The 25,063-nt window shown below is 43.7% G+C and overlaps 1 protein-coding gene across 1 annotated transcript; it reads left to right on the top strand.

The window, feature by feature from the left end:
- On the top strand, window positions 1-25,022 carry nudc (nudC nuclear distribution protein). The gene is made up of 9 exons (XM_063034055.1): window positions 1-191; window positions 5,983-6,060; window positions 6,525-6,734; window positions 9,737-9,814; window positions 11,199-11,318; window positions 12,118-12,312; window positions 15,067-15,150; window positions 19,174-19,292; window positions 23,952-25,022. The coding sequence occupies exons 1-9, from the start codon at window positions 111-113 to the stop codon at window positions 24,001-24,003; spliced, it is 1,017 nt and encodes a 338-aa protein (XP_062890125.1). The 5' UTR covers window positions 1-110; the 3' UTR covers window positions 24,004-25,022.
- The last annotated feature ends 41 nt before the right edge of the window (window positions 25,023-25,063 follow it).

Genomic DNA, 25,063 nt, shown 5'->3' with positions numbered 1-25,063 from the left:
CCGTCCATCAGTCGCGGTAGCACTTCCGGGTGAGCGACTCCGGGCCTACGGCTTGCGGCTGAGTCTAAGCGAGAAGGGAGCCCGATTTCTTTTCTCCCCACCGCGACACCATGGGGGACTCGGCCGCCGAGGATCGTTTTGATGGCATTCTCCTCGCCATGGCCCAGCAGCACGAAGACGGCGTGCACCAGGTATGAGGGAAGGAGGCGACGCTGGCCGAGTGGAGTCCCTCCCTCCCGGCTCAGATCACACGCGTCTCCCCCGGCACACGCACACCGCGCCCCCGGTAAACCTGCTGCGAGGAAAGGCACCGACTTTCTATCTCTCTCCCCGGCAGCATGGTCCCTCTCTTGAAGGCACAATGTCTCTTCCGCTCAATCCGCCCCAGCACGTGGAGAGATTTCCTCCCCCCGCCTCTGGACAATTTACTGATGGGTCCCTTCTCTACCTGTCCCCGGGGATCAGCTGTCGGCCCGGAGAGTGTCTCTGATTAACCACCAAAGTATTCTCGCCCATTTCTTCCGTCTGCCCCCCTCCCTCCCGGGTGGTCCGTGCCGGTGTTTGCTCTGGTCACGTCCACACATTCCATGCCATCCGCAGTCTTTATTCTATCACATCAAGTGCCCAATCCAGCCCTCTGGCCACGCCAGATAATGTTATCCCTCAAACACGAGGAATTCTGCAGATGCTGGAATTTCGAGCAACACACATAAAAGTTGCTGGTGAACGCAGCAGGCCAGGCAGCATCTCTAGGAAGAGGTACAGTCGACGTTTCAGGCCGAGACCCTTCGTCGACTGTGCCTTTTCCTAGAGATGCTGCCTGGCCTGCTGCGTTCACCAGCAACTTTGATGGTGTTATCCCTGTAGGGATTGATTGCCTGTTTCGTGTCTTCTGGAAAGCTCCCTTACTCCTTCCAGACTTGTTGGACCCTTCCCCAAAGTGCAGAAAGATCCACTAGGGCAGGTTTTAACCAAGCTCTCATGACATTAACCGAGGGGTCCGTTGGGAACCCCTGCGTTAGAGCTTTCCCTCTTTGTCTGCAGTTAAACCTGCCCCTGACTTTGCTTGTCAGCAGATATCCTTTGAATCCACTTTCCTTTCAACGTGTGTAAATTGCCTTTCGCTCTAGTAGATCTCATCTCAGTTCTTTTGATGCCAGTGTGGAGCCTGGCATGGCCCACCTGGGCTGGCACGGGCAATCAGCTCAAAGACTCATCAGAGTCAGATGGATGAAAGAAAAAATCTTGAAGGCTGTTGTGGAGAGAAGTGTTCGATTGATCTTGGAGTAGGTTAGAAGGCCAGCACGACATCATGGGCTGAGGAGCCTGTGCTATGTTCAGTATTCAGCATCTTTGTGCACACAGTAAGGCTCTACATTGGTTGGAGTTGACCATGGACGTTGAGTCCTAGCTGACTGCGTGGAAGTTGATAGACAAGCCACTATGCAAATTGGGGAAGTACAATACAGAGAGCAAGCTGTTGTCCATGCAGCAAGCTCCCCCCTCTCCATGCAGCTGATGAATCCAGTGGAACGGCAGAGACCGATACAGTTTGGCACCAGTGGCGCCGCAGGAGTTGCCAGTCAGCCTTCATCTCAACGTGGGACTCCTCCGGATTTTTCCTCAGGGTTTACTCCCAAAGCCTTCCCCATGAATTGGTATAGCCGCAAGGCAGTGGAGGTTTGAGATCAGAGTTTTCCTTCTAGATGAGCTGCCAACCTTGGCTGAAGAACCACATCTGTCCAATGCGCACAATAATTGTTCACCTTGCTTGTATACAACCTCCGTAAACTGTGCTGAATGCGACCATTGACAGGCTAGAATATGCAGTGACTGCAACCTTTCCTAGACCCGCCAACTATTGGAAGAAACACGTTGATTTGGTGCCTATTATGACACCAAGCCATCCCAATGTTCTTTAAAATCATTCTTTTAATATTGGAAATGAATGTGCAGTAAAATCGCACCATCAGCAATGTGATAATTGAATAATTAGTGTTATAGTTCTTTGTTCGTTCATTTTGTGCCATGTCGTATGATGCGGGTGATCATGATCTTTCCATGACCACGATTGTTCTTGGCAAATTTTTCTACAGAAGTGGTTTGCCATTGTCTTCTTCTGGGCAGTGTCTTTTCAAGATGGATGACCCCCAGCCATTATCAATACTCTTCAGAAATTGTCTACCTGGTGTCAGTGGTCACATAACCAGGACTTTGGATATGCACCAGCTGTCCATACGTCCATCTGTCACCTGCTTCCATGGCTCCCCATATGATCCTGATCGGCAGGTGCTATGTCGTGCCAAGGGTGACCTGCAGGTTAGCAGAGGGAAGGAGCGACTTGCACCTCCTTTGGTAGAGATGCATCTCCACTCTGCCACCCATTATAGCTCTTAACTCTAATTTGTGGTAGTGTAATAGAGCTTTGACTAGCGGCCAGTTGGCATTTCGGATTGATTAGTAAGAGCAAGTTAAAGGCAGGCAGGGGCAAGTGCAGTGGCTGTCATCTGAGTGGACATCGAGTGGTGATCTTAAGGCTTTAGCTCTTTGAGGCTTCACTCAGAGAAAGCAAAGGAAAGAAAAGCTCAAGTTTTTTTACTTCCCTTCTTTATATCTGCTTAGCTAGGACAGTAGAGATGTCAGGCAGGATCGTGCAATGCTCCGCTTGTGGGATGTGGGAATGCAGCGAGACCTCCAGTGTTCCGGACGACTACAACTGCGAGAAGTGTATCCAGCTGCAGTTCCTAAGGAACCCTGTTAAGGAGTTGGAACTGGAACTGGATGAACTCCGAATCATTCGAGAGGCTGAAGGGGTGACCCAAGGTGCAGGACACAGGAAACTAGGTGACAGTCAGGAAGGAGAAAGGGGTTAAGGAGAGAGTGCAGAGCACCCCTGTGGCCACCCCTCTCAGGTATATCACTTTGGATACTGTCGGTGGTGGGGGGTGACCTAACAGATGAAATTCACAGTGGTCTGGTCTCTGGCATTGAGTTTGCCTCTGTGACTCAGGGAAGGGGGATAGAAGAGACACGCTGTGGCGATACGGGATCCGTTAGTTAGGGGAACGGACAGACGGTTCTGTGGGCGAGAACAAAATTCCTGGATGGTATGTTGCCTTCTGGGTGCCAGTGTCCAGGATATCTCAGATCGAGTCCTCAGCATTTTTAAGTGGAAGGGTGAACAGCCAGAAGTCGTGGTCCGTGTAGGTATCGATGGCATGGATAGGACGAGTGACGAGGTTCTGCATAGGGAATTAGGTGCTAAGTTAAAGGGCAGGACCTCCAGGGTTGTGATCTCAGGACTGCCACCCGTGCTATGTGCTAGTGAGGCCAGAACTAGGAAGATTGTACAGTTTAATTTGTGGTGTAAGAGGCAGGGCACAAGATACTTGGATCCAGGGAATGTGGGATCCGTACAGAAGGGGCGGTTTGCACCTGAACTGGAGAGGGGCTAATATCCTAGCAGGAAGGTTTGTTAATGCTGCCTGGTGGGGTATAAACTATAGTTGCAGGGAGATGGGAACCAGAGAGCCAAAACAGTGGAGAGATTGTTGGTATATGGGATAAGGTAGCTGAACTGCCGATTGGCAGGTATGTTGTTGCAGACATCACAAAATCATGGCTGAAAGAGTATAGCTAGGAGCTTAATGTTCAAGGATACACATTGTATCAAAAGAATAGGCAGGAAGGCAGAGGGTGGCGTTGCTGTGTTGGTAAAAAATTAAATCAAGTCATTAGAAAGAGGTGAAGTAGGGTTGGAAAGTATTGAATCATTGTGGATAGAGCTAAGGAACTGCAAGGGTAAAAAGACCCTGATGGGAGTTGTATACAGACCCCCAAACAGTAGTAAGGATGTGGCCTACAAATTACAATGGGAGATAGAAAGTATAGAAAATGCATGCTAAAAGGGCAATGTTACCATAGTCAGTCATTATGCAGGTTGATTGGGAAAATCAGGTTGGTGCTGGATTTCAGGACAGGGAATTTCTAGAGTGCCTATGAGATGGCTCTTTAGAGCAGTTTGTGGTTGAGCCTACTAGAGGATCAACTATTCTGGATTGGGTGTTGTGCAATGAACCAGAATTAATTAGAGAGCTTAAGGGAAAAGAACCCTTGGGGACAAGTGATCATAATATCAAATTCACCCTGAAATTTGAGAAGGAGAGGCTAAAGTCAGATGTATCAGTACTACAGTGGAGTAAAGGGAATTACAGAGGCATGAGAGAGGAGCTGGCCAGAATTGATTGGAAAAGAACACTGACAGGATGACGCCAGAACAGTAACCTATCAAATGGTGAAAGACCTCGATAGAGTGGATGTGAAAAGGATGTTTCCTATGGTGGGAGAGTCTAAGACCAGAGGACACTGCCTCAGAATAAAGGGGTGTCCTTTTAGAATGGAGATGAGGAGGAATTTCTTTAGCCAGAGAATGGTAAATCTGTGGAATTCTTTGCCACAGGCAGCCGTGGAGGCCAAGTCTTTGTGTATTTAAGACAGAGTTTGATAGAATTTTGATTGGTCAGGGCATGAAAGGATACTGGGAGAAGGCAGGAGATTGGGGCTGAGAGGAAAATTGGATCAGCCCTGGTGAAATGGTGAGCACACACAATGGGCCGAATGGCCTAATTCTGCTCCTATATCTCATGGTCTTGTGGTGTTAATGGTGAAATAAATATCGGCAAGGACATTGGAGAACACCTCAGCTCTTGTTTGAAAAGTGGAAAGTACTTTTTCATCCCCTAAGAGGGCAGAAAGGCCCTCAGTTTTATATCTCACCTGCTCTGGGCAGCAGGCCTTTAAACTCTGGCAACAAGAATGTAGATTTTCACCACTTGTCGCAGGATTGAAGCTTTGAACCGAAGACTTCCCCACTCACTCTGGTGAATCCTCTGGCACATGAGATGGCCTTTGGTATGCTAGTCTTTTAGTCCACCTGGCTCTGAGCTGCTCTGCGTTATCTCTTTGTCCAGCAGCTGCATCCTTGTTGAGCGGTGGTTTAACTGCTAGTTATGTCGGAATGGATGTTAAATGGGCTGAATGAAATACTTGGTGTTAGATCTGGTATACTAGCAGAGACTGAAATCTAACCCTTCATCGTGCTCTTCACTGGCCAGTAGTAAGCTTTTTTTTTTAAAACTACAAACATAATCAGCGTCAAATATTCTATTCTATTTAGAAATGTAGCCTGGAGGAGGCCCTTCTGCCCTTCAAGCTATGTTGCCCAGCAACCCCCAATTCAACCCTAATTTACATTTACCAATAGACCTACTAACCGATACAGCTTTGGACTGTGGGTGGAAACTGGAGCACCTGGAGAATACCCAAGCATGCATTCCACTGGGAGGACGTACAGAAACTCCTTACAGATGTTGTCGCAATTGGACTCTGAACTCCAATGCCCCGAGCTGTAATAGCGTTGCATTAATCATTGTTCTTTTTCATTTGGAGTATATTTTCAATTTTGATGTGATACTATACTGTGCAAAAATCTTAGGCACATAGATTTTTCTTTAATATAAGGTTTTCAGAGGGCGTGGCCTCCACAGAGCACTGATCCCAACGTCATCAAGGGTGTCTGGGATTACCTGGAGAGACAGAAGCAAGTGAGACAGCTGAAGACCGCAGAAGAACTGCGGCAAGTTCTCCAAGCTGCAACAACCTACCAGCCGATTTTCTTACAAAACTGCGCAACGGTGCACCGAAGAGAATTGATGCAGTTTTAAGGGCCCGGGGTGGTCAGACCAAATATTGATTTGATTTAGTTTATTACTGTTTACTGCTCTTAAAGTAAACTTTTTGATATTTAGAAACTATACATTTTATTATTTTGAAAGCATCTTCACTTTACAAATTTTGTTTTACATGTAATTCGGACTTTTGCACAGCACTGTATGTATTTTAAGTGAGATTATTTATTTGGTGGGTTCTGGGAAACCACGACCAGTTAAATGAATAAAAAGGACTTTGCTTTTATTCTTCCAGCTTGTAGATACATTCTTCAGTTTCCTGAGGCGTAAAACTGACTTCTTCACTGGTGGAGAGCAAGGAGCAGCTGAAAAAGTGAGTATAAAGGTTCTCCTACAGTCAGTGGGAGATCATACTATGCCTCCATTTCTTTCAATGCTGTTTTCATAGTACAAAGGTTCCAACCCTCTGTACAAACTAGGGGACTAAACACAAAATAATCTGCAGATGCTGGGGTCAAAGCAACACTCACAACACGCTGGAGGAGCTCAGCAGGTCGGGCAGCATACATGGAAATGATCAGTCAATGTTTCGGGCCGGAACCCTTCGTCAGGACTCAACGTGCCGGCCCGAAACGTTGACTGATCGTTTCCACGGATGCTGCCCGACCTGCTGAGTTGTTCCAGCGTGTTGTCAGTGAAACTAGGGGACTGCTGCACTGATACAGGGAAGACTCTTTGCATCCCTCCCCCACCCCCAAAGGCCCCATTTGCTCGTGGTGTCTCCCCAGTAGTCTATTGGTGTAATTTTTTTTATAAACAGACTCCTGTTTTCCACAGTTGGTCACAGAGACATTCAAGCGCCACCAGAAGTTAGCCGTACAGGCCCAGATGGAGAAAGAGGTGAAGCGGGAAGCCGAGAAAAAGGAGAAAGTGGAGCGAGCCCTCCTTACAGAGGCCAAGGAGAGATCAGTGACTGAAGCAAAGCAGCCGAAGATCAAGGAGCTAACGGATGAGGAGGCGAACCAACTGCAGAAGGAGATTGATCAGGTGAGCAGATCACTGAGGCCAGTCACTGGAGTTAGCTCAGCAAATGGTTAAGAATAAAGAATCGGAGAGATGGGGAAAATGGTTACTCATTCAGCTTTGCAGGCTGTACACTGAGATTCTTCCACAAGAAAAAATGCTAAGTCTACATTCACCCTGTCAAAAACCCGTGGAATGTTCCTGAAATCTTAACGGGCTCAGTGGCACAGCTGGTGGCGCCACAGTGTTGCAGCGACATGGGTTTAATTGTGACTTTAGATGCTGTCCGTGTGGAGTTTGCTGTTCTCCCTGAGACCACGCGGTGCTCTGCTTTCCTTCCACATCCCAAAGCTGTGCAGGTAGGTGGGAGAACTGGCCACTGTAAATTGCCCGAGTGTGTGTGTGTGTGTGTGTGTGTGAAGAATAGTGAAGCAGGAAAAAGCCAGGAGCCTACTCCTGCTCCTACCCATTATGTCCTTTTCTATACCTCTTTTTGATTTTCTTCAGCCCTCTCTACCAGTTATTTTCCCTTTTTGTCATCAGCACCATACCCTCAAATTTAAAATTAAATTGTCACTGTGTACAACCCTGAGATTCATTTTCTTGTGCGCATACTCAGCAAATCTACAAAATAGTAACTATAACAGGATCAGTGAAAGATCAACCAGAGTGCAGAAGACAACAAACTGTGCAAATGGAAATATAAATAGCAATAACTTAACAAAAGCATGATATAAAGATTCCTTGAAAGTGAGATCAATGGTTGTGGGACCCAATGCTTCAGTGCTTTTATCCAAGTTTTTTATATAAATTGTAAAGCAGAAACTCCAGCACAGTCTCTCTGGCACGTCACCTTTCAACCATATATGCCTCTATTCTCTATTTCCTGCTAACCAGCCACTGATTTTTTTTTCCCCATGCCAAAATGTTCCTTTCCCTGCAACAGCGCATATTTTTTTCACAAGGCGCCCTGGTAGGGTAGTGGTTAGCGCGACGCTGTTACATATCGGGGCGTCGGAGTTGGAATTCTAGCATTGTCTGTACGGAGTCTCTGTATGTCTTCCCTGTGGAATGTGTGGTTTTTCTCTGGGTGCTCCAGTTTCCTCCTGCACTCCAAAAACTTGCTGGGTAGGTTAATTGGGCATTGTAAATTCTTCTGTGATTAGGTTAGGGTTAAATTGAGGTTTTCATGGGTGGGGGGGGTCTATTCTGTGCTATATCACTGAATAAATAAATAACCTCTGATGCAACTTACCATGAGAATTCTGGGTGAAAAAGACAGAATCTAATAGGAGTGAGGAGCAGAGAGTGGACCAAGGAAGAAAGGGAAGGAGGAGGGCACCAGAGGGTTGATGGGCAGGTATGGAGAAGAGAAGGGGTGAGAGGGAAACCAGAATGTACATCCAATATTTGTCACTTATCCACAGTAAATGTTACTTCTCCAAAGGACTCCAAAATATTGGTGAAACATGGTTTCTAAAGCTTTGCCTTTCCCCTTTGCCATACATGAACATCTTTAACAATAGTTTCCAACTTTTCCCCTGTGATGGTTATCTGTAATTTCTTGCTTTCTGCCTCTCTCGCTTTTGAATAAGGGAATGGTGAGTAGGCTGCTGGTAGAGAGAGATGTTGTACTGGTGTTATTACGTTAGGTGTGGTGAAGGTTGTCCAGTTGGGTGTTTGATCTGACAATGTGTATTGGGATGAAGAGGGTTAGGTGTTTTTATTTGGAGATACAGCACGGAATTGGCCCTTCTTGCCTTTCGAGCCACTGCACGCTGCAAACCCTGACAACCCCGATTTAACCCTAACCTAATTTACAATGACCAGTTGACCTTTGGACTGTGGGAGGAAACCAGAGCACCTGGAGAAAACCCACGCATTCCACGAAGGGGATACACAGAGACTCCTTACAACGGATGCTGGGATTGAACTCCAAATTTCTGACACCTTGAGCTGTCATAGCGTCATTTAGCGTTTCTCTTAGGTGTTGGTGTCTACCTCATTGCCTGTGATTTACGCCTTTGCCTCCGCCCCTGTGGAAATGCATACATTTTGATGTCTGCCTTGTGAACTTTTCTTACTGTTCCGTTAAGGACCCTGATTGAAGTGGTATCAGCTCAGGGCTCTCTGAGTGGAGCCCCATGGAACATGTCTTGGCATTTGTAGGTAGATTCTTACAGCTGATGCCAGGACCTGGATGGGTACATCCTTGCCACTTGTCAAGGCATCTTGCACCTTGTCAGCTTCCGTTTCTCCAGCAGGCAAATTTGTGACAGATTTGGACCCTTAATATTGTCACCCAAGCAGTGTTGGATTTTATGGCAAAGTAACATAAGCCAGTCCTGTGAAAGTACCTAGATTTTGTTACTTATAAAATATAAATCAAGGCCTGTACAGTTTGGATGTTATCTGTACTTTATACTTTATTTTCGCCAAACAATTGATACTAGAACGTACAATCATCACAGTGATATTTGATTCTGTGCTTCCCCACTCCCTGGATTACAAATCGATAGTAAATATTAAAAATTTAAATTATAAATCATAAATAGAAAATAGAAAAACGGGAAGTGTTTTCTCAATTTGCTGTGGTCAAATTTGTCCCACTCATGCTAAAATGCATCTGATTTAGAACTTCATCACCCCTTTTAAAGTGAAATGCTTAAACAAAGAAAAGGTGCTTTGTGATATTTGTGCAATTTACATCAGTCCAAATAAATGAGTTTTATCACAAAATGCTTATAATTCAGTACTTTGATAGGCCATCAGAAGTTAAATATGACAGGAATGTTTAACTGTAGCATTCTAGAGAGAAGTGAAGCAGGTGGGATAAGTTCATTTGAACATCTTGGTCAGTCTCGATGGTTGAATGGTCTGCTTCCTGTGCTGTATAGCTCAATGGTCTTTCTTGTTGAAGGTTTCGATCCACTTATGACCACAGCCCGTGTTTTTGAGTCAGTTGCTTGCTGACACAAGTATTGAGGCTGCATTTAAACTAACTTTGCTTTGCATTTTTCATCCAGAAAAAAGAACAAGAAAGTGTTGGGGATGGAATTACAGCCAATGGGGAAAAGCCCTCGGAAAATCAGGATTCAAAGCAGGTAATGGGGAAGCTGAGTCTCTGAGATGGGTCGAGGTTTATTAAATGGGTTCCCGTTTCAATATGTCAGTTCACAACCTCCACTTTTGCCATGATGAGGCTATTTTCAGGGTGGAGGAGCAACACCTCGTATTCTGTCTAGGTAGCCTCTGACCTCATAGCATGAACATTGATTTCTCCTTCAGATGTTCTCTCTCCTCCCTGTCCCTCTTCTCCAGTCCCCCACTCTGGCATCTTACCTCTTCTCCTCACCTGCCTAACATTTACCCCTGGTGCCTCTCCTCCTCCTCTTTCTCAAATGGTCCACTGTCTCCTATCGTATTCCTCCTTCGCCAGCCCTTTACCTTTCCCACCCACCAGGGTTTCCTTATCACCTTGCAGCTAGCCTCCTTCCCTTCTTCCCCCCCCCCCCCCCACACTCCCACCTTTTTATTCTGGCGTCTTTTCCCGTCTTTTCCAGTCCTGATGAAGGGGTCTTGGCCCAAAACCTCGATTGTTTGTTTATTTTCATAGATGCTGCCTGACTACTGAGTTCCTACAGCAGTTTGTGTGTGTTGCTTATTAAAAGGGTGCATCATTTTAAAAACCCACATTTCTTATCTTCGGCTCTTTAGATTGCAGGTTTTTTTTTAATGATCTTGTCTCCGGTCCTTTATTAAATCTCTTTGGGGCTCACACAAATGTTTTTTCTTTCTGTGGGCTCAGATGACTGTATGTGCTGGATCAAAATGGATCAGAGCTTGTGTACTCTACAGTAGAAGTTATTGAAAAGGTTGTATGATTTAATAATCGTCATTGTAGATTGGATGGATGAAAGAAAGCAACTTAAAGTGTGGGTAAAAGTAATTCTAACTACATAACAGTGTGGAGAGTGAACAGGAGCATGGGCTGGCTGGTGTGAGTAGCCTGTTTGAATGTTGTTACTTGTTTCTAAAATATGCCAGAACAGAGTGTATGTGGAAATCTGCTTCTTAAACACTGTCCTGTGGCATTTATCGCAGACAATACAGTCAGGAAAATGCTGAAGTTGAGTATCCTGAGTAAAGAACACTGACTGAGACTCCCTCAAAGTGAGTGTCAGGCTTCGCCGTGCTTCCTATTATGTCCCATCTTCAAGTTCAGTATTTAAAACTTTAGTCCCTTTGGTTCATCTGGTTAAATATTTAATTCTCACTGTGCAATCTGTTAATTGGTTCAGCATGGCTGCTGCATAACCCCTGTGTGTGACTGCCTCAGTTAGTCTGTGAACTGGACACCACAACTAAGACCCTTTTGCTCGTTCGTTTTGTGTCTCGGAATCCGTGTGCCCAGTTGTGGAATGAGCCGAGCTCGCTGGGGATGCTGCAATATGAAATGTGTCCTCTTGGCCCCACGCAAATCTGTAGGCGGAGTCTGAATCTGAAGGCGAAGAGGACGAGAAGGACAAAGGGAAACTGAAGCCCAACGCTGGAAACGGTGCTGATCTGCCCAACTACCGGTGGACCCAGACTCTGTCTGAAGTGGATGTAAGTGTCAGTCATTTATCTTAATGCAGATAGGAGCGGCTAAGGCAGGAAATGATGCAACATTGATATAGAACATAGACCAGGAACAGACCCTTCAGCTCACACTGTTGTGCCGAACCAGCTAAAAAGCAAAGCAAAAGCACCTAAATACTAATCCCTCCTACCCACACCGTGTCCCTATCCCTCCATCCTTACATCCACGTGCCTATCTAAATGTCTCTTAAAAGCCCCTAATGTATTTACCTCCCCCCCCCCCGCTATACCAGGCAGCGCATTTCCAGGTATCCGCGACTCTGATTTTAAAAATCTCGCCCCTCGCATCCCCCTTGAACCTACCCCCTCCCACCTTCAATGATTGCCCTGTGGTATTAGCTATTTCAACCTGGGAAACAGATACTCCCTGTCCACTCTACGCCTCTCATAATCTTGTAAACCTCTCCGTCTCTGTCGCCAGAGAAAAGAAACCAAGTTTATCCAGCCTCTTGTGATAGCACGTGCACTCAGAACCAGGCAGCATCCTGGTAAGCCTCTTCTGCACCCTCTCCAAATGAGGAGGTAATCTTTCGACTGAGGATATGGAGAGGAATTTTGTTGCAAGGGTATGATTATCAACTGATGGTAATATTTCAAAGTATATCATTATCTATTGTTTTATGCAGCAGGGTATTTCACAATTATTCTCCTGGAGAAGTTGGAATGGAAATAAATAAGTTTTGGTTGCCGTGTAGGCTTAGACAACACTGGATGGAATTATGACTGAATGCCCTTTCTGTCATTCTTGTCGGGGTTGTGTTTCCAGCTTCTGGTACCATTCCAAGTCAACTTCAGATTGAAGAGCCGGGACGTGGTTGTGGAGATCCAGAGGCGCCACTTGAAACTGGGCCTGAAAGGCCACCCACCTGTAATCGATGGTGAGATGTTCAATGATGTGAAAGTTGAGGAGAGCTCATGGCTGCTGGAAGATGGAAAGAGCGTTAATGTCCATCTGGAGAAGGTGAGCTGGCATTGGTAGTGGGTAAAGTGAAGCCTCCTCCATATACATTTTTTTGGTCTTTTGAGGGATATGGAAACAGAAAATCAGAGCTGGAAACCTCCCAGCATCCAGTCAGTGTAGCTGTTATAACTTTGTACATTTCAGTGATGTTCCCTGTCATTCTTCAGAACTAATGGATATCATCTCCCTGAACAAGAACAGCAATGCCTCCACTTCCTAAGGAGACTGAGGCAAGCAAGGCTCCCCCTCCCCCTCCCACCACCACCATCTTAATTGAATTTCACAGGAGCACCATTGAGGGCATCCTGACAAGTTGCGTCTCCCTCTGATATGGGAGCAGCAAACATTGGACTGGAAGTTCCTTTGAGAACAGCTAGAGGATTATAGGGGGTCTCCCTACCATCCATCAGGGACATTTATCAGGAGCACTGCAAACACAGGGCCTTTAATATTATCAAGGATCCCACCCATCCCTCCAGCCTCCTCTTTGACTCTCTACCACCAGGCAGGAGACTCCGGTGCATAAAAATGAGAACGGTCAGAATAGGAAACATTTTCTTCCCTCAGGTCGTTTGGCTTCCGCACACCCTGCTGCATCACATTCGAAGTGTCACTGGTTCCATACCTTACACTACTTAATTTATGCACTTTAGTTTGCTATTTATGTGTGACTCATCTGTAGGTTTTTATCCTTGCCTTCACAAGTTATTGTGTGTTATGTGTACCACTGTGCCTTACACCCTGGTTCAGAGAAACATCTCATTTCTATATACATTATATGGTTATATATGTTATATACATGTATATAGTTAAAAGACAATAAACTTGATTTGACTTGATCAACACAGTCTTTCTTCATGTCATTCCATGGTGAACATTTTGTGTACTAACTGGGTCAAAGGTGTATCTTAGATTTGGATATTGTACCCAATACTTTGGTCTCACCAAAGTATTGTGTGGTTTCAGTAAAACATCCTTGTTCCAGTACTAAGATCCTCTTGTAATGAAGGCCAATATATTGTTTGCTTTCTTAATTACTCACTGCACCTGCATGTTTGCCTCCAGTGACTTTTGTACAAGGATACCCAGATCCCTTCATGCGTCAAAATTCCCCAATCTATCACTGTTTAAATAGTACTGTGCCTTCCTGTCAAAATGGATAATTTCAACCACATTTCTATATTGTACTGCATGTGTGAATATATATGCTCATTCATGTGAATTGTTTAAATTGCCAGTAAGCTTTTTTACAAATCCCTAACCAATCATAAATCACCCAGTTTTTGTTATCAACAAATTTCAAAGTTTTACATTTAGTTCTGTCATCCAAATTATTCGGAACAGTCTTAGCATTGATCCTTATCCCACTGGTCATTTCCTGCCTTTCGATTTTTCTTACTTTGTATTTTTTTTTGCTTCCCCTCAACCAATTTTCAATTCATAGAGCAGTACAGCACCAAACCAGGCCCTTTGGCCCATCTAGTCGGTGCTGAACTATTCTCCCTAGTCCCATTGATCTGCACCGGGACCATAGCCTTCCATTCCTCTCCCATCCATGTACTCATCCAAACTTCTCTTAAACGTTAAAATAGAACCCATGTCCACCACTTCTGCTGGCAGCCAGTTCCACACTCTGTGAGGAAGTTTCCCCCTCATGTTCTCCTTAAACATTTAACTCATGACCTCCAGTTGTAGTCCCACCCAACCCCAGTTTATTACAAGCACGAGAAAATCTGCAGATACTGGAAATCCAAAGCAACGCACACAAAATGCTGGAGCAACTCAGCAGGCCAGGCAGCATCTAAGGAAAAGAGTAGACAGTTATCGTTTCGGGCCGAGACCCTTCTTCAGGACTGAGAAGGAAGGGGAAAGATGCCAGAATAAAAAGGTGGGGGGAAACAAAAGAGGCTAGCTGGAAGGTGGTAGGTGAAGCCTGGTGGGCGGGAAAGGGCAAGGACTGGAGAAGAAGGAATCTGATAGAGTGGACCTGGGAGAAAGGGAAGGAGGGAGAGTACCTAGGAAGGTAAAAGGTCAGAGTGGGGAATGGGGGGGGGGGTAGGAAATAGTGTACCGAAAGAGAAATCGATATTCATGTCATCGGTTTGTTACAATAGCAGTGTATGATTCCCAATTCCACATGCTTTAGTTTTGGACAATTACCTATTATATGGATCTTTATTAAGTGGAACTTTCTAGAAATTCAATATGCCGCATAGACTGCTTCTCTTTTATTTATTCTTGTTGCATCTTCAAATAACTCCAGTGTGTTTGACAAATACTGTCAAATCCACTTTGACCTTGTCTAATGCTGTTGATATTTATTGAGTGTCCTGTTACGACATCTTTAATAACTTTACCATTTTTTCCTTGCAGGCTAACTGGTCTCTTACTCCTTTTTTCTGTAGAAACTGGGTTTACGTTTGCATGTCAACCCAGGACATTTGCTCATGTCTCAGTCCTTGAATTGCTTTTTAGCCTAGTAGGTGTAGTGTTTACAGGTAGAGAGTGCCCAGTTGTTGGAGGATCATTCCTCTGTAAAGAAAGGTTAGTCAGAGTTTCCTGATCTGCAAGTGAGGGTTAAAGTCCTATCCCCACTTTGTGACCTGGAAATCCATTTCTGTGAGCGATGTTTACCCTGGTGGTGGGGATGGTGGAGGTGTGAGATGTACAAGGGATTGCTACTTATTGCATTGACTTGGTGCTGAATTCCAGTTCATTTGTATGCTCTGTGTACTTCTTGTTTTCTATTTTCAGATTAATAAAATGGAATGGTGGAACAAATTAGTGACAACAGATCCTGAGATTAATACCAAAAAAATTAACCCTGAGAATTCAAAGGTGAGTATCCTTATCTGCCTCAGTCCTGACCTGTGGTGAGAAAAGAACATGCTTCCCGAACAATGCAGTGACTTTAAATTTTAAATGTTATAATTTGAGCCTTCTGTAATATGCAAAATGCCCAGACATGGTTTTTGTTTATTTTTTGTCTGTGAACTTTATAATCCTGTATATCTTTATAATCCTCTGCACTGACTAAGTGTGAATAGTTAACATCAGTTGTAATCAATTGCTTGCGGTAGTTCAGAAGAATGGGGTTCTCAGCCAGAAAGTTTTAACACATCAAATTTTAAACCCTTGCACCACATTTGTAGCAGAGAACAATTGCACATGTTTTCTTTGAGACATATGGACATTATAATCAAGAGACTATAGGAAAGGTATGTGGCATCCGGAGTTTTTCCGGTTAGCGGGCGATTTCCCTTCACGCCTCTCTGACGTAGTGGAGAATCGTGTACGAGGCAAGTTACAGCAGTGGTTTGCCATTGCCTTCTGCCAGGTGAGTTTCCAAAGAGATCACCAGCTTGTAACCCTGAACAGATGGAAAGCATGCAGGTGAGCCGGCTGGATTCGAACTCGGGACCTTTCGTCCCGAAGTCCAGCACTGATGCCACTACGCCACCAGCTGGGTCCCAAGAGACTATGAGACATAAAAAAAGAATTAGGTCATTCAGCCTATTGAGTCTGTTCCGTCATGGCTGATCCATTTCCCTCTCAACCCCATCCTCCTACCTTTTGCCCATATCCAATCAAGAACCTATTAACCTCTGTCTTAAATGCACCCAATGACCTGGCCTCCATAACTACCTGTGGCAATGAATTCCACAATTTCACCACCCTCTGGCTAAAGAAATTCCTTATCATCTCTGTTCCAAATGGACTTCCTTTTATTTTGAGACTGTGCCCTCTGGTCCTAGACTCCCCCAGCAAAGGAAACATCCTCTTCACATCTACCCTATCTAGGCCTTTCAGTATTTGATAGGTTTTAATGAGATGCCCCTTCATTCTTCTAAATTGCAGCAAGTATAGGCCCAGAGCCTTCAATCGTTGCTCATGGAACTCTTTCAGTCCCGGAATCATTCTCATGGACCTCCTAAACCCTCTCCAATCTCATAAATAAAGGGCCTAAAACTGCTCACAATACTCCAATGCCTTATACAGCCTCAGCATTACGTCCTTGCTCTTATATTCTGGTCCTCCTGAAATGAATTCTAACATTGCATTCACCTTCCTCATCAGAGATTCAACCTGCAAGTTAACCTTTAGGAAGTCCTGCACAAGGACTCCCAAATGCCTTTGATTTTTTTGAATTTTCTTCCCGTTCAGAAAGTAGTCTCTGCTTTTATTCCTTTTACCAAAGTGCATGACCATATACTTTCTGACACTGTATTCCACCTGCCACTTCTTATCCCTTTCTCCGGATCTGACTAAGTCCTTCTGCAGCCTCTCTGTTTCCTCAACACTACCTGCCCCTCCACCTGTCTTCATTTCTCCACAAACTTGGCCACAAAGCTGTCAATTCCATCATCTAAATTATTTGCATACAACATAAAAAGAAGCGGCTCCAACACAGATCCACGTGGAACACCGCTAATCAACAGTAGCCAATCCAAAAAGTATCCCTTTATTCCCACTCTTTGCTTCCTGCCAATCAGCCACTGCTCTATCCATGCTGAGACCTTTCATGTAATACCTTGGGCTCTTGTTTAGCACCCTTGTTAGAGGCCTTCTGAAAATCCAAAGACATAACATTCACTGATTGTCATTTGTCTATCCTGCTTGTTATTTCTCCAAAGAATTCCAACAGATTTGTCAGGTAAGATTTTCCCATGAGGAAACCAATCTGATTTTGGCCTATTTTATCATTTACCGCCAAGTACCTAGAAACCTCATCCTTAATAGTTTTCTCCAACTTCTTACCAACCACTGAGGTCAGCCTAACTGGCTTAAATTTTCTTTCTTCTGCCTCTCTCCCTTCTTGAAAAGTGGAGTGGTGTTTGAAATTTTCCAGTCCTTGGAATCGTGCTGGAACCCACTGGTTCATGAAAGGTCATTATTAATGCCCCCACAATTCCTTCAGCTACCTCTTTTGGTCCGTCAGATCCAGGTGACTTATCTACCTTCAGACCTTACGGTGTCCCAAGTACATCTCATTTGTAATAGTAACTGTACTCACTTCTGCCCCTTGACACTCTGAACTTCTAGTATACTACTAGTGTCGCAGTGAAAATTGATGCAAAATACTTATTCAGTTCATCTGCCATTTCCTTGTTCCACCCGTACTATCGCTCCAGTGTCATTTTCAAGTCAGCCAATATCTATTCTCTCCTTTGTTTTATTCATTATATATCTGAAAAAGCTGTTTAGTATAACATTCTATTTATAAATGATGATGCTTAGATGAAGTACAACAGCTTTAGCTCTGAGACTTTTTCCATCGTTGTTATTTGGGCCACCTCTTATTTAATTTCACTCCAGTTTGTCTTCCTTTCAAAAACATTTTGTACTCTGTTCATCATTGTTTCCCTTCCTCTTCATTAGTTTTAGTCTCCCTATTATGTAATGTACACTCTGATTAGTTTCCTCAAAGGACAATTCTACGTCCCCTTTTGATAATTCCTAATTTATCCTTGACTTTAAATAACCTCCAAGGCCTTGCCTCTTTCCCTTGAACATGTTTACTTTTTTAAAAATAACATTCATCCTCCATCTGTCATCTTTTCAATCTCATTATTGATAAGTTTGTTCCAATGACCTAGGTTTTGTTGGTATTCTTTTCATAATTCTATCAGGATATCTGCCTTCTCCTTTTAAAATCCTTTTTAAGACACTTAAAACCTGCTCAGGTTTTTGGCTCATCATCTCCTATCCTTAACTATTTGTTATTCCAGGTTGAATGTTCTTTTAATCTAGTTGTCACCACTAACAGCTGGCATGCATGAGCTGGAGATTTCTCTAGTTGAGCATTCGAAGAAAGCAAAGCTATTATGTGATTCCTGTCTGAGGTCCATCAATGCCTTTTGCCTGTTCTTTATCCGAGCAAGTAATTGAAGTTATGGGTTGTCTAGTTTTTCATTTTTACTCTGGTTTTGGTTTTCCTTTTGCCAGTCTGAAATATCTGATATTCAAAACGTTGCAGCTCATACTCTGCCTTGTAATAAATCTTTTTATTCTGGCACCTTCGCCCGTCCTGAAGAAGGGTCTTGGCCTAAATCGTTGACTCTTTATTCATTTTCATAGATGCATTTAGTGTGTGTTGCTTTGGATTTCTAGCATCTACAGACTTTCTCATGTTTATATTTGACTGATATGTCCTCCATGCATCAAGTTTAAAATATTTGCCTTTATCATAATTTATGGCCTCTCCAGCCAATGAAATTGCCATCTACTCCAGTCTACTGCTGCATTCCTTTTGATGTTGATGTCACTGTTACATTCCCAGTGGCCTCCATGCTCTGAGCATGGACAATCTGTATCTACTTTCCAAGAAAGATGATAGCAATTCATGCAATTGTATTTTTATAAAAGTTTCAAAATTGCTCATTATGTGGAGTATTTTCTGGGCCATTTTCCCATTTCATAATTTGTGAAAAGATGATAACTGTTCTTGTTGAATAATTCGTTATATTAACCAATCAAGTCTTGTTCTTCTTGATAAGAATAAGTTGATAGTTAGCACCCCACAACCATTAGGGCTCTTCAACTAACTTCACTCAACTTTACTTACCGCATCACTGAACTGTTCCCACAACCTGTGGATTCACTTTCAAAGACTCTTCATCTCACGTTCTTGATATTATTATTATTATTATTGTTTCTCTTTGTATTTGCACAGTTTCTGTCTTTTGCACGTTAGTTGCTTGCCCACCCTGTTGGGTGTGGTCTTTCATTGATTCTGTTGTGTTTTTTGTATTTACTGTGAATGCTGGAAGGAAGTGAATCTCAGGGTTGCATGTGGTAACATTTATGTACGTACTTTGCTAATTTACTTTGAACATGGAGACTTTCCCTTCTGTACCATAGTTATCAGACTTGGATGGTGAGACTCGGAGTATGGTGGAGAAAATGATGTATGACCAGCGCCAGAAAGCTATGGGACTACCCACTTCAGAGGAGCAGAAAAAACAAGACATGTTGAAAAAGTACGTACTCTTTGCAGCTAATGTAAGCTGCTGTATTTGTTAATGGTCCACCACGTCCGAGATACATAGTCTATAACATGCGGTTTGGAGACACGAGACTGCAGATGTTGGACTTTGGGAGCAGTACACTAAACACCAGGAGGAACTCAGTAAATCAGGCGGTATCAATGGAGGGAAATGGACAGCTTTAGGTTGAATGCGTCTGTAGATGCTGCCTGACCTGCTAAGTTTCTTCAGCATTTTGTTTGTTGCTATAACTTGCAGTAGTCAGGGGAAAAGATACAGGATGAATGAAACTTTTGGTAATTTGGTCATTTGGTTGGGGTGTGGCGTGCAGCCAGGTGGGTCAATGGGCATTTGTATCCTGAATAGATGGTTTCAAATATGTTTTGTGTTAGTTGGTGACAGATGGTTTACAATCCAGCAAAGCCAATAAGTGCAGATGTTTAAGCAGGTTTCTCTTCTTGTTGGAGGTATTAATGAAGACTAATATTAGAATTGAAAGGGTTACAAACAACTGAGCTGGTTTAATTAATCTGATTTGATTAGGCTTAAGGTATAGGAACCCTTGGGAGACAGTGATCATGATATGATAGAAGCTAAAGTCAGATGTATCAGTATTACAGTGGAATAAGGGGAATTATAGAGGCTTGAGAGAGGAGCTGGCCAAAGTTGATTGGAAGGGGACACTAGCAGGGATGATGGTAGAACAACACTGGCTGGGGTTTCTGGGAGCAATTTGGAAGGTGCTAGGTAGATACATCCCGAAGAAGAAGTATTCCAAAGGCAGGATGATACATCTGTGGCTGACAAGGGAGGTCAAAAACAACATAAAAGCAAAGAAGAAGAAGGGTGTCCAGAGTTGTCAGTACCACTTCCTGCAGTCTGAGTCAACTTGTACAACCACCACGGAGAAAGTTCAGAATCTGAGTTTGTTTCACAGTCACAAGTCTTGCCTGCCAAGTAGAGCAATTTCCCCCCCGCACCCAGGAAAGATATTTCCCCACAAGAGTAAGAAATCCCCTACAGCGATTAAATCTTTAGGCCTGAATGGGATGGTTAAACATTAATTATGCTGCAGATGTACTCTATAATATATTGTGTATATAGTTGAGATGCATTCTGTAGTGAGTTGGTGTTTATAGCTAAGCAGGGAGGAATGTTGTGTGTTTAATATTTCAGTAGTATTTGAGTAATGTAAATATATTGTTTGATTAAGGATTCTTATTCACTTAAATAATTAATTATGGGTTATGTGTAAAAATAAGCAAATTACGTGCGTCATGACACTACCACGTGATACGTGGTGCGCCTTGTTGAAAGTAAACACAGAGTTAGACTTGCATTTCTGACTCCGTGTCTTCCTTTTAATTAGTTGAATGTTTTAGAAACATAGAAAACCTACAGCACAATACAGGCCCTTCGGCCCACAAAGCTGTGCCGAACATGTCCTTACCTGAATGTTTTGAAGTTAGAAAAAATATCAGAATACCCATCTCCTAGTTGCTAAGTCTTTTGAGTTATTTAGGATCGGGCACGTAAGGCATCAGAATTAAGCAGATCAGTTGCACAAGAGTGCCCACTGACTCACAAAGCATGCAAGAGGAATATGTTAGATAATGTGTGCCCTGTGGAAGTGGGTTGTTTCCTAATTGGGTCAATATGTGTGTTGCAATGTGCTGTTTTTCAGATCACTAAGCCTCCTTGATGGTCAAAGATTAACAAAGCTATGAGCTGTAACCTTGCCTTTAGTCTGATTGTGGAGGCACCAAAAGGTGCTGTAACACTGAAATGAAATCATGAACAGGGTACTGATATCTCTCTCTAACCAAGCATCTCCGATTGGGCACGCAGAAATGGAACAAAAATTTTCCATTACTGTGAAATGCACAAGTAACAGAAAGGCAATAAGAGAAAAGTCCTGGAGAAACGAGAGAGGCAGTCTGCTTGAAGAGAGAAGCAGATTTAGAAATTCAGGTTTGAGCCTTTTAATTGAAACACACGCACACACAGGGACAGAGAGGCACAGAGACACCCAGACACAGACATTCACACATGCACAAACACACATTTACCTTTTCTAACCTACTGAATCTTCTAAGTTCAGACTTCTGTTCCACAGGGCAAACTCCTGGTCCTGGTCCCAACACCTACCTGCCTCCAGCTTATGGCCTGATTGAGTGTGGCTTCTGCCTGTAACTCCATCTTTGGAGTTCAAAGCTCAATTTTTGAGGCTGATCAAATCCTCTATCAAGACTAATTACCTTGCGTGGAAAGTATTTGTAAATGGTTCTTGGCTACTGTGGTTTGTTTTATTGGTTTGCATTCTCTCACAAACCATTTACTGTTATATCCTCCAGTTTTGAAAAGTAGCCATCTCCGGTTTCTCCACTCATTTTGCAAAAAAAAAAAATTTCTTTCTTCCTTCTCCTGTCTGTGAGTCTCTCTGTTTTATTAAATGTTGTTAACATCTGGATTAATTTAAATTTATAATGAAGAGTATGAGCGCACACACACACACACACACCCCCACCCACCCACCCACCCCTGAGTTTTTCCTGCCTTTTTAAGATTTTGATACATACTCTGAAACATTTTTTCCACTTTGCGCGTCTCAGAATTTTGAGTAATCTTCTATCTGCCTGTTCTCTACAGTTCAGATGATTGTCACATTAGAGGGTCTTGTTGATAATGAATTGCAAAGAGACCTCGGTCAGTCAGAGAGGGGGGCTGAGGAATGGCAAATGTATTTGAACTTCCGATGAGTGAGAGGTCATGCATTTTGAACCGTCAAACCAGCATAGGACTTGAACTGTGAATAGCAGTGTTGTGGAACAGAGGGACAAGTGCACAGTCTGTGCAAAACAGCCCTGCAGAGTGGTGAAGAAGGTGTTTAATATGCTGGCCGCCTTCAGTCAGGACACTGAAACTATTGAATACGGACATAAAGTAACAGCTATAAAAGTCATTGGTGAGGTGTACAGTTGTATGTCACCCTGTTGTAAGAAGGATACCGGACAGGCTACAAAAGAGACATATGAGGAGGCTGCCTGGTTAAAGGACCCGAGTTAAGGGAGTGGTTGGACCATACTAGATCTTTATGCTTTATACTTTATTGTCGCCAAACAATTGATACTAGAACGTACAATCATCACAGCGATATTTGATTCGGTGCTTCCTGCTCCCTGGATTACAAATATTAAATATTAAAAATTAGTAAAATTAAAGATTTAAATTGTAAATCATAAATAGAAAATTAGAAGGTAAGGTAGTGCAAAAAAAAACCGAGAGGCAGGTCCGGATATTTGGAGGGTACGGCCCAGATCCGGGTCAGGATCCGTTCAGCAGTCTTATCACAGTTGGAAAGAAGCTGTTCCCAAATCTGGCCGTACGAGTCTTCAAGCTCCTGAGCCTTCTCCCGGAGCGAAGAGGGACGAAAAGTGTGTTGGCTGGGTGGGTCGTGTCCTTGATTATCCTGGCAGCACTGCTCCGACGGCGTGCGGTGTAAAGTGAGTCCACGGACGGAAGATTGGTTCGTGTGATGTGCTGCGCCGTGGTCACGATCTTCAGCAGCTTCTTTCGGTCTTGAACAGGACAACTTCCATACCAGATTGTGATGCACCCTAGAAGAATGCTTTCTACGGTGCATCTATAAAAATTAGTGAGGGTTTTAGGGGACAGGCCAAATTTCTTTAGTTTTCTCAGGAAGTAAAGACGCTGGTGGGCCTTCTTGGCAGTGAACTCTGCTTGGTTGGACCAAGTCAGGTCATTTGTGATATTGACCCTGAGGAACTTAAAGCTTTTGACCTAACTTAAAGCTTATTCCCTGGAGCTCAGGAGAATGAGGGGTGACATCATAGAAGTTCATATCGTGAGGGGCATGGATATAGTGTAAGGTCATAATCTTTTCCCCAGATTTGGCGAGTCTGAAACCAGACTGCACAGATACAAAAGGAAAGGAGAGAGATTTAAAAGGGCAACTTCTTTGCACAGGGTAGTGAATACCTGGAATGTGCTTTCAGAGGAAGTGGTCAAGGCAGTTACAATTCCAATAAGAAGCACTTGGACAGGACCATGGGGGGAAGGAGCTTGGAGAGTTATGGGCTAAACATTGGCAGGGAGGATGCTGTGGTCAGTAGTGACCAGTTGGACTGAAGGGCCTGTTTCTGTGCTGTATTACTCTGACTAGGTTAATTGGATATACCAAGGTGTGAGCTCTGCTGTCTGCAGTTAGATAATCCTCGTTGAGGTACGGGATGCCCTGAATCTGTTCCTGATTGATGTCTAGGAGTTTGTACATTGCCATAGCACAGCCCATTATAATGGGGGAAAGTCTATTTCCTAAACACTCTTGGGACACTGGGTCTGGTTGGGGCCAGATTAATGCATTGAGGCCTCCTGTAACGTTTGCCAACAGGTTTAGTAGGCAACAAAGCAATGGGTCCATTTAAACCTGTCGCTCTGTTTGCTGAAGGCTGTGGAGTGGATAAAAATGTGAATTGTGGTTGATTATATTTTGACCAAGCTTTCCGTTAACTCTTCTGAAGGTCCTGGGCAGATGTCTACTCGTTAGGATTAAAAAAAAAATCATATGAAATAAAACTTTTAAATTAGTAGCATTAGTCCTGTAACATTTAATCTTCCTGTGCTTCCCTGCAGGTTCATGGAGCAGCACCCTGAAATGGACTTCTCAAAGGCCAAGTTCAGTTAAAGATGTGCCTGCCCTGGGGCTGAAAGGGATACTCAGACTATTGGAAGAGTTTCTGCAAAATGGTTTCATTATGAGCATTGCCTCGATCTGTGCATCCTGCATCCCGAGTTTGTTTCACCATTTGGGTTGTTCCTGAGCGCATACAGAATGTCTAACATCTGCATTGCAGTCACCACACTGCATACATCAGATGGTGTTAGCCGATGAATTTGCATTTTCTGGCTGGCCTCATGACGATCATTGCACCTCCTTAGTGTGTCAGTTTCACAGACTAGCTGTGAACTACTGTCTGGCAATGTGCAGTGCAGTTACAGTGGTCTTTATCATTTTCAAACAGGGCTCTACCCGATAATATCTCTGTCCAAATAAAATCTCCATTTCCTATATCCTTGCATCAGTCTTGGAGTGAGAGTTTAGTTCGCATCCCATTGAAGGACATGGTACGGCAGGGCCACCCAGAAAATGCTTGATAGTTCTTTATTTTTCTTTCCTCTTGAGTTTACACGAGGAGCAGTGTGTGTCAATAACATTTGGCTACAACACATTATGTATAAACCTGTGTTAGAATCTCTCCTTGTTCACTCAGCATGGAGGCTGTTGAGTAAGTGCTATGCAAACCCCCCACCTGCTGATAAAATGGAAATGGCTGAACTTGCGTTCAACCTAGTGTTTCTTGCTGGTAGCTGTGTGCTCTAGCCCAGTCATGGCCATGTTGATATACATGCTGCTCTGAGATGGGCTGTTGTGTGTTTGGTTTTGAAGTCATCTGGTTGACTGAACTGCTGCACATTTCCAGGTGAAGGGCAAAGTGTTGTAATTATGTGGGTCATCGCTCTCCCTTTCCCTGTCTGTGTTTCCAGGTCAGTAACAGGGTGCCTAGATAAATTAGTGTCTTCATCAAGCGTGTTATGTTTTTTTTTAAATATTGGATTGCATTGATGCACTGGAACGTAAGCTGAAATTCATTTCTCAATAAAGCCAAGCCACCGGCAGCTGTGTGGCAATGGTTTATAATATAAGATGTGTTCAAAAGAAAAGCGGTAAATTTAGCAGCACGGTG

The sequence above is a fragment of the Mobula hypostoma genome, chromosome 26 (genome assembly GCF_963921235.1).
Source record: "Mobula hypostoma chromosome 26, sMobHyp1.1, whole genome shotgun sequence".
Classification (NCBI taxonomy): Eukaryota; Metazoa; Chordata; class Chondrichthyes; order Myliobatiformes; family Myliobatidae; genus Mobula; species Mobula hypostoma.
Note: the sequence above shows the minus strand (reverse complement) of the source record. Positions and strands in the feature narration are given on the sequence as shown.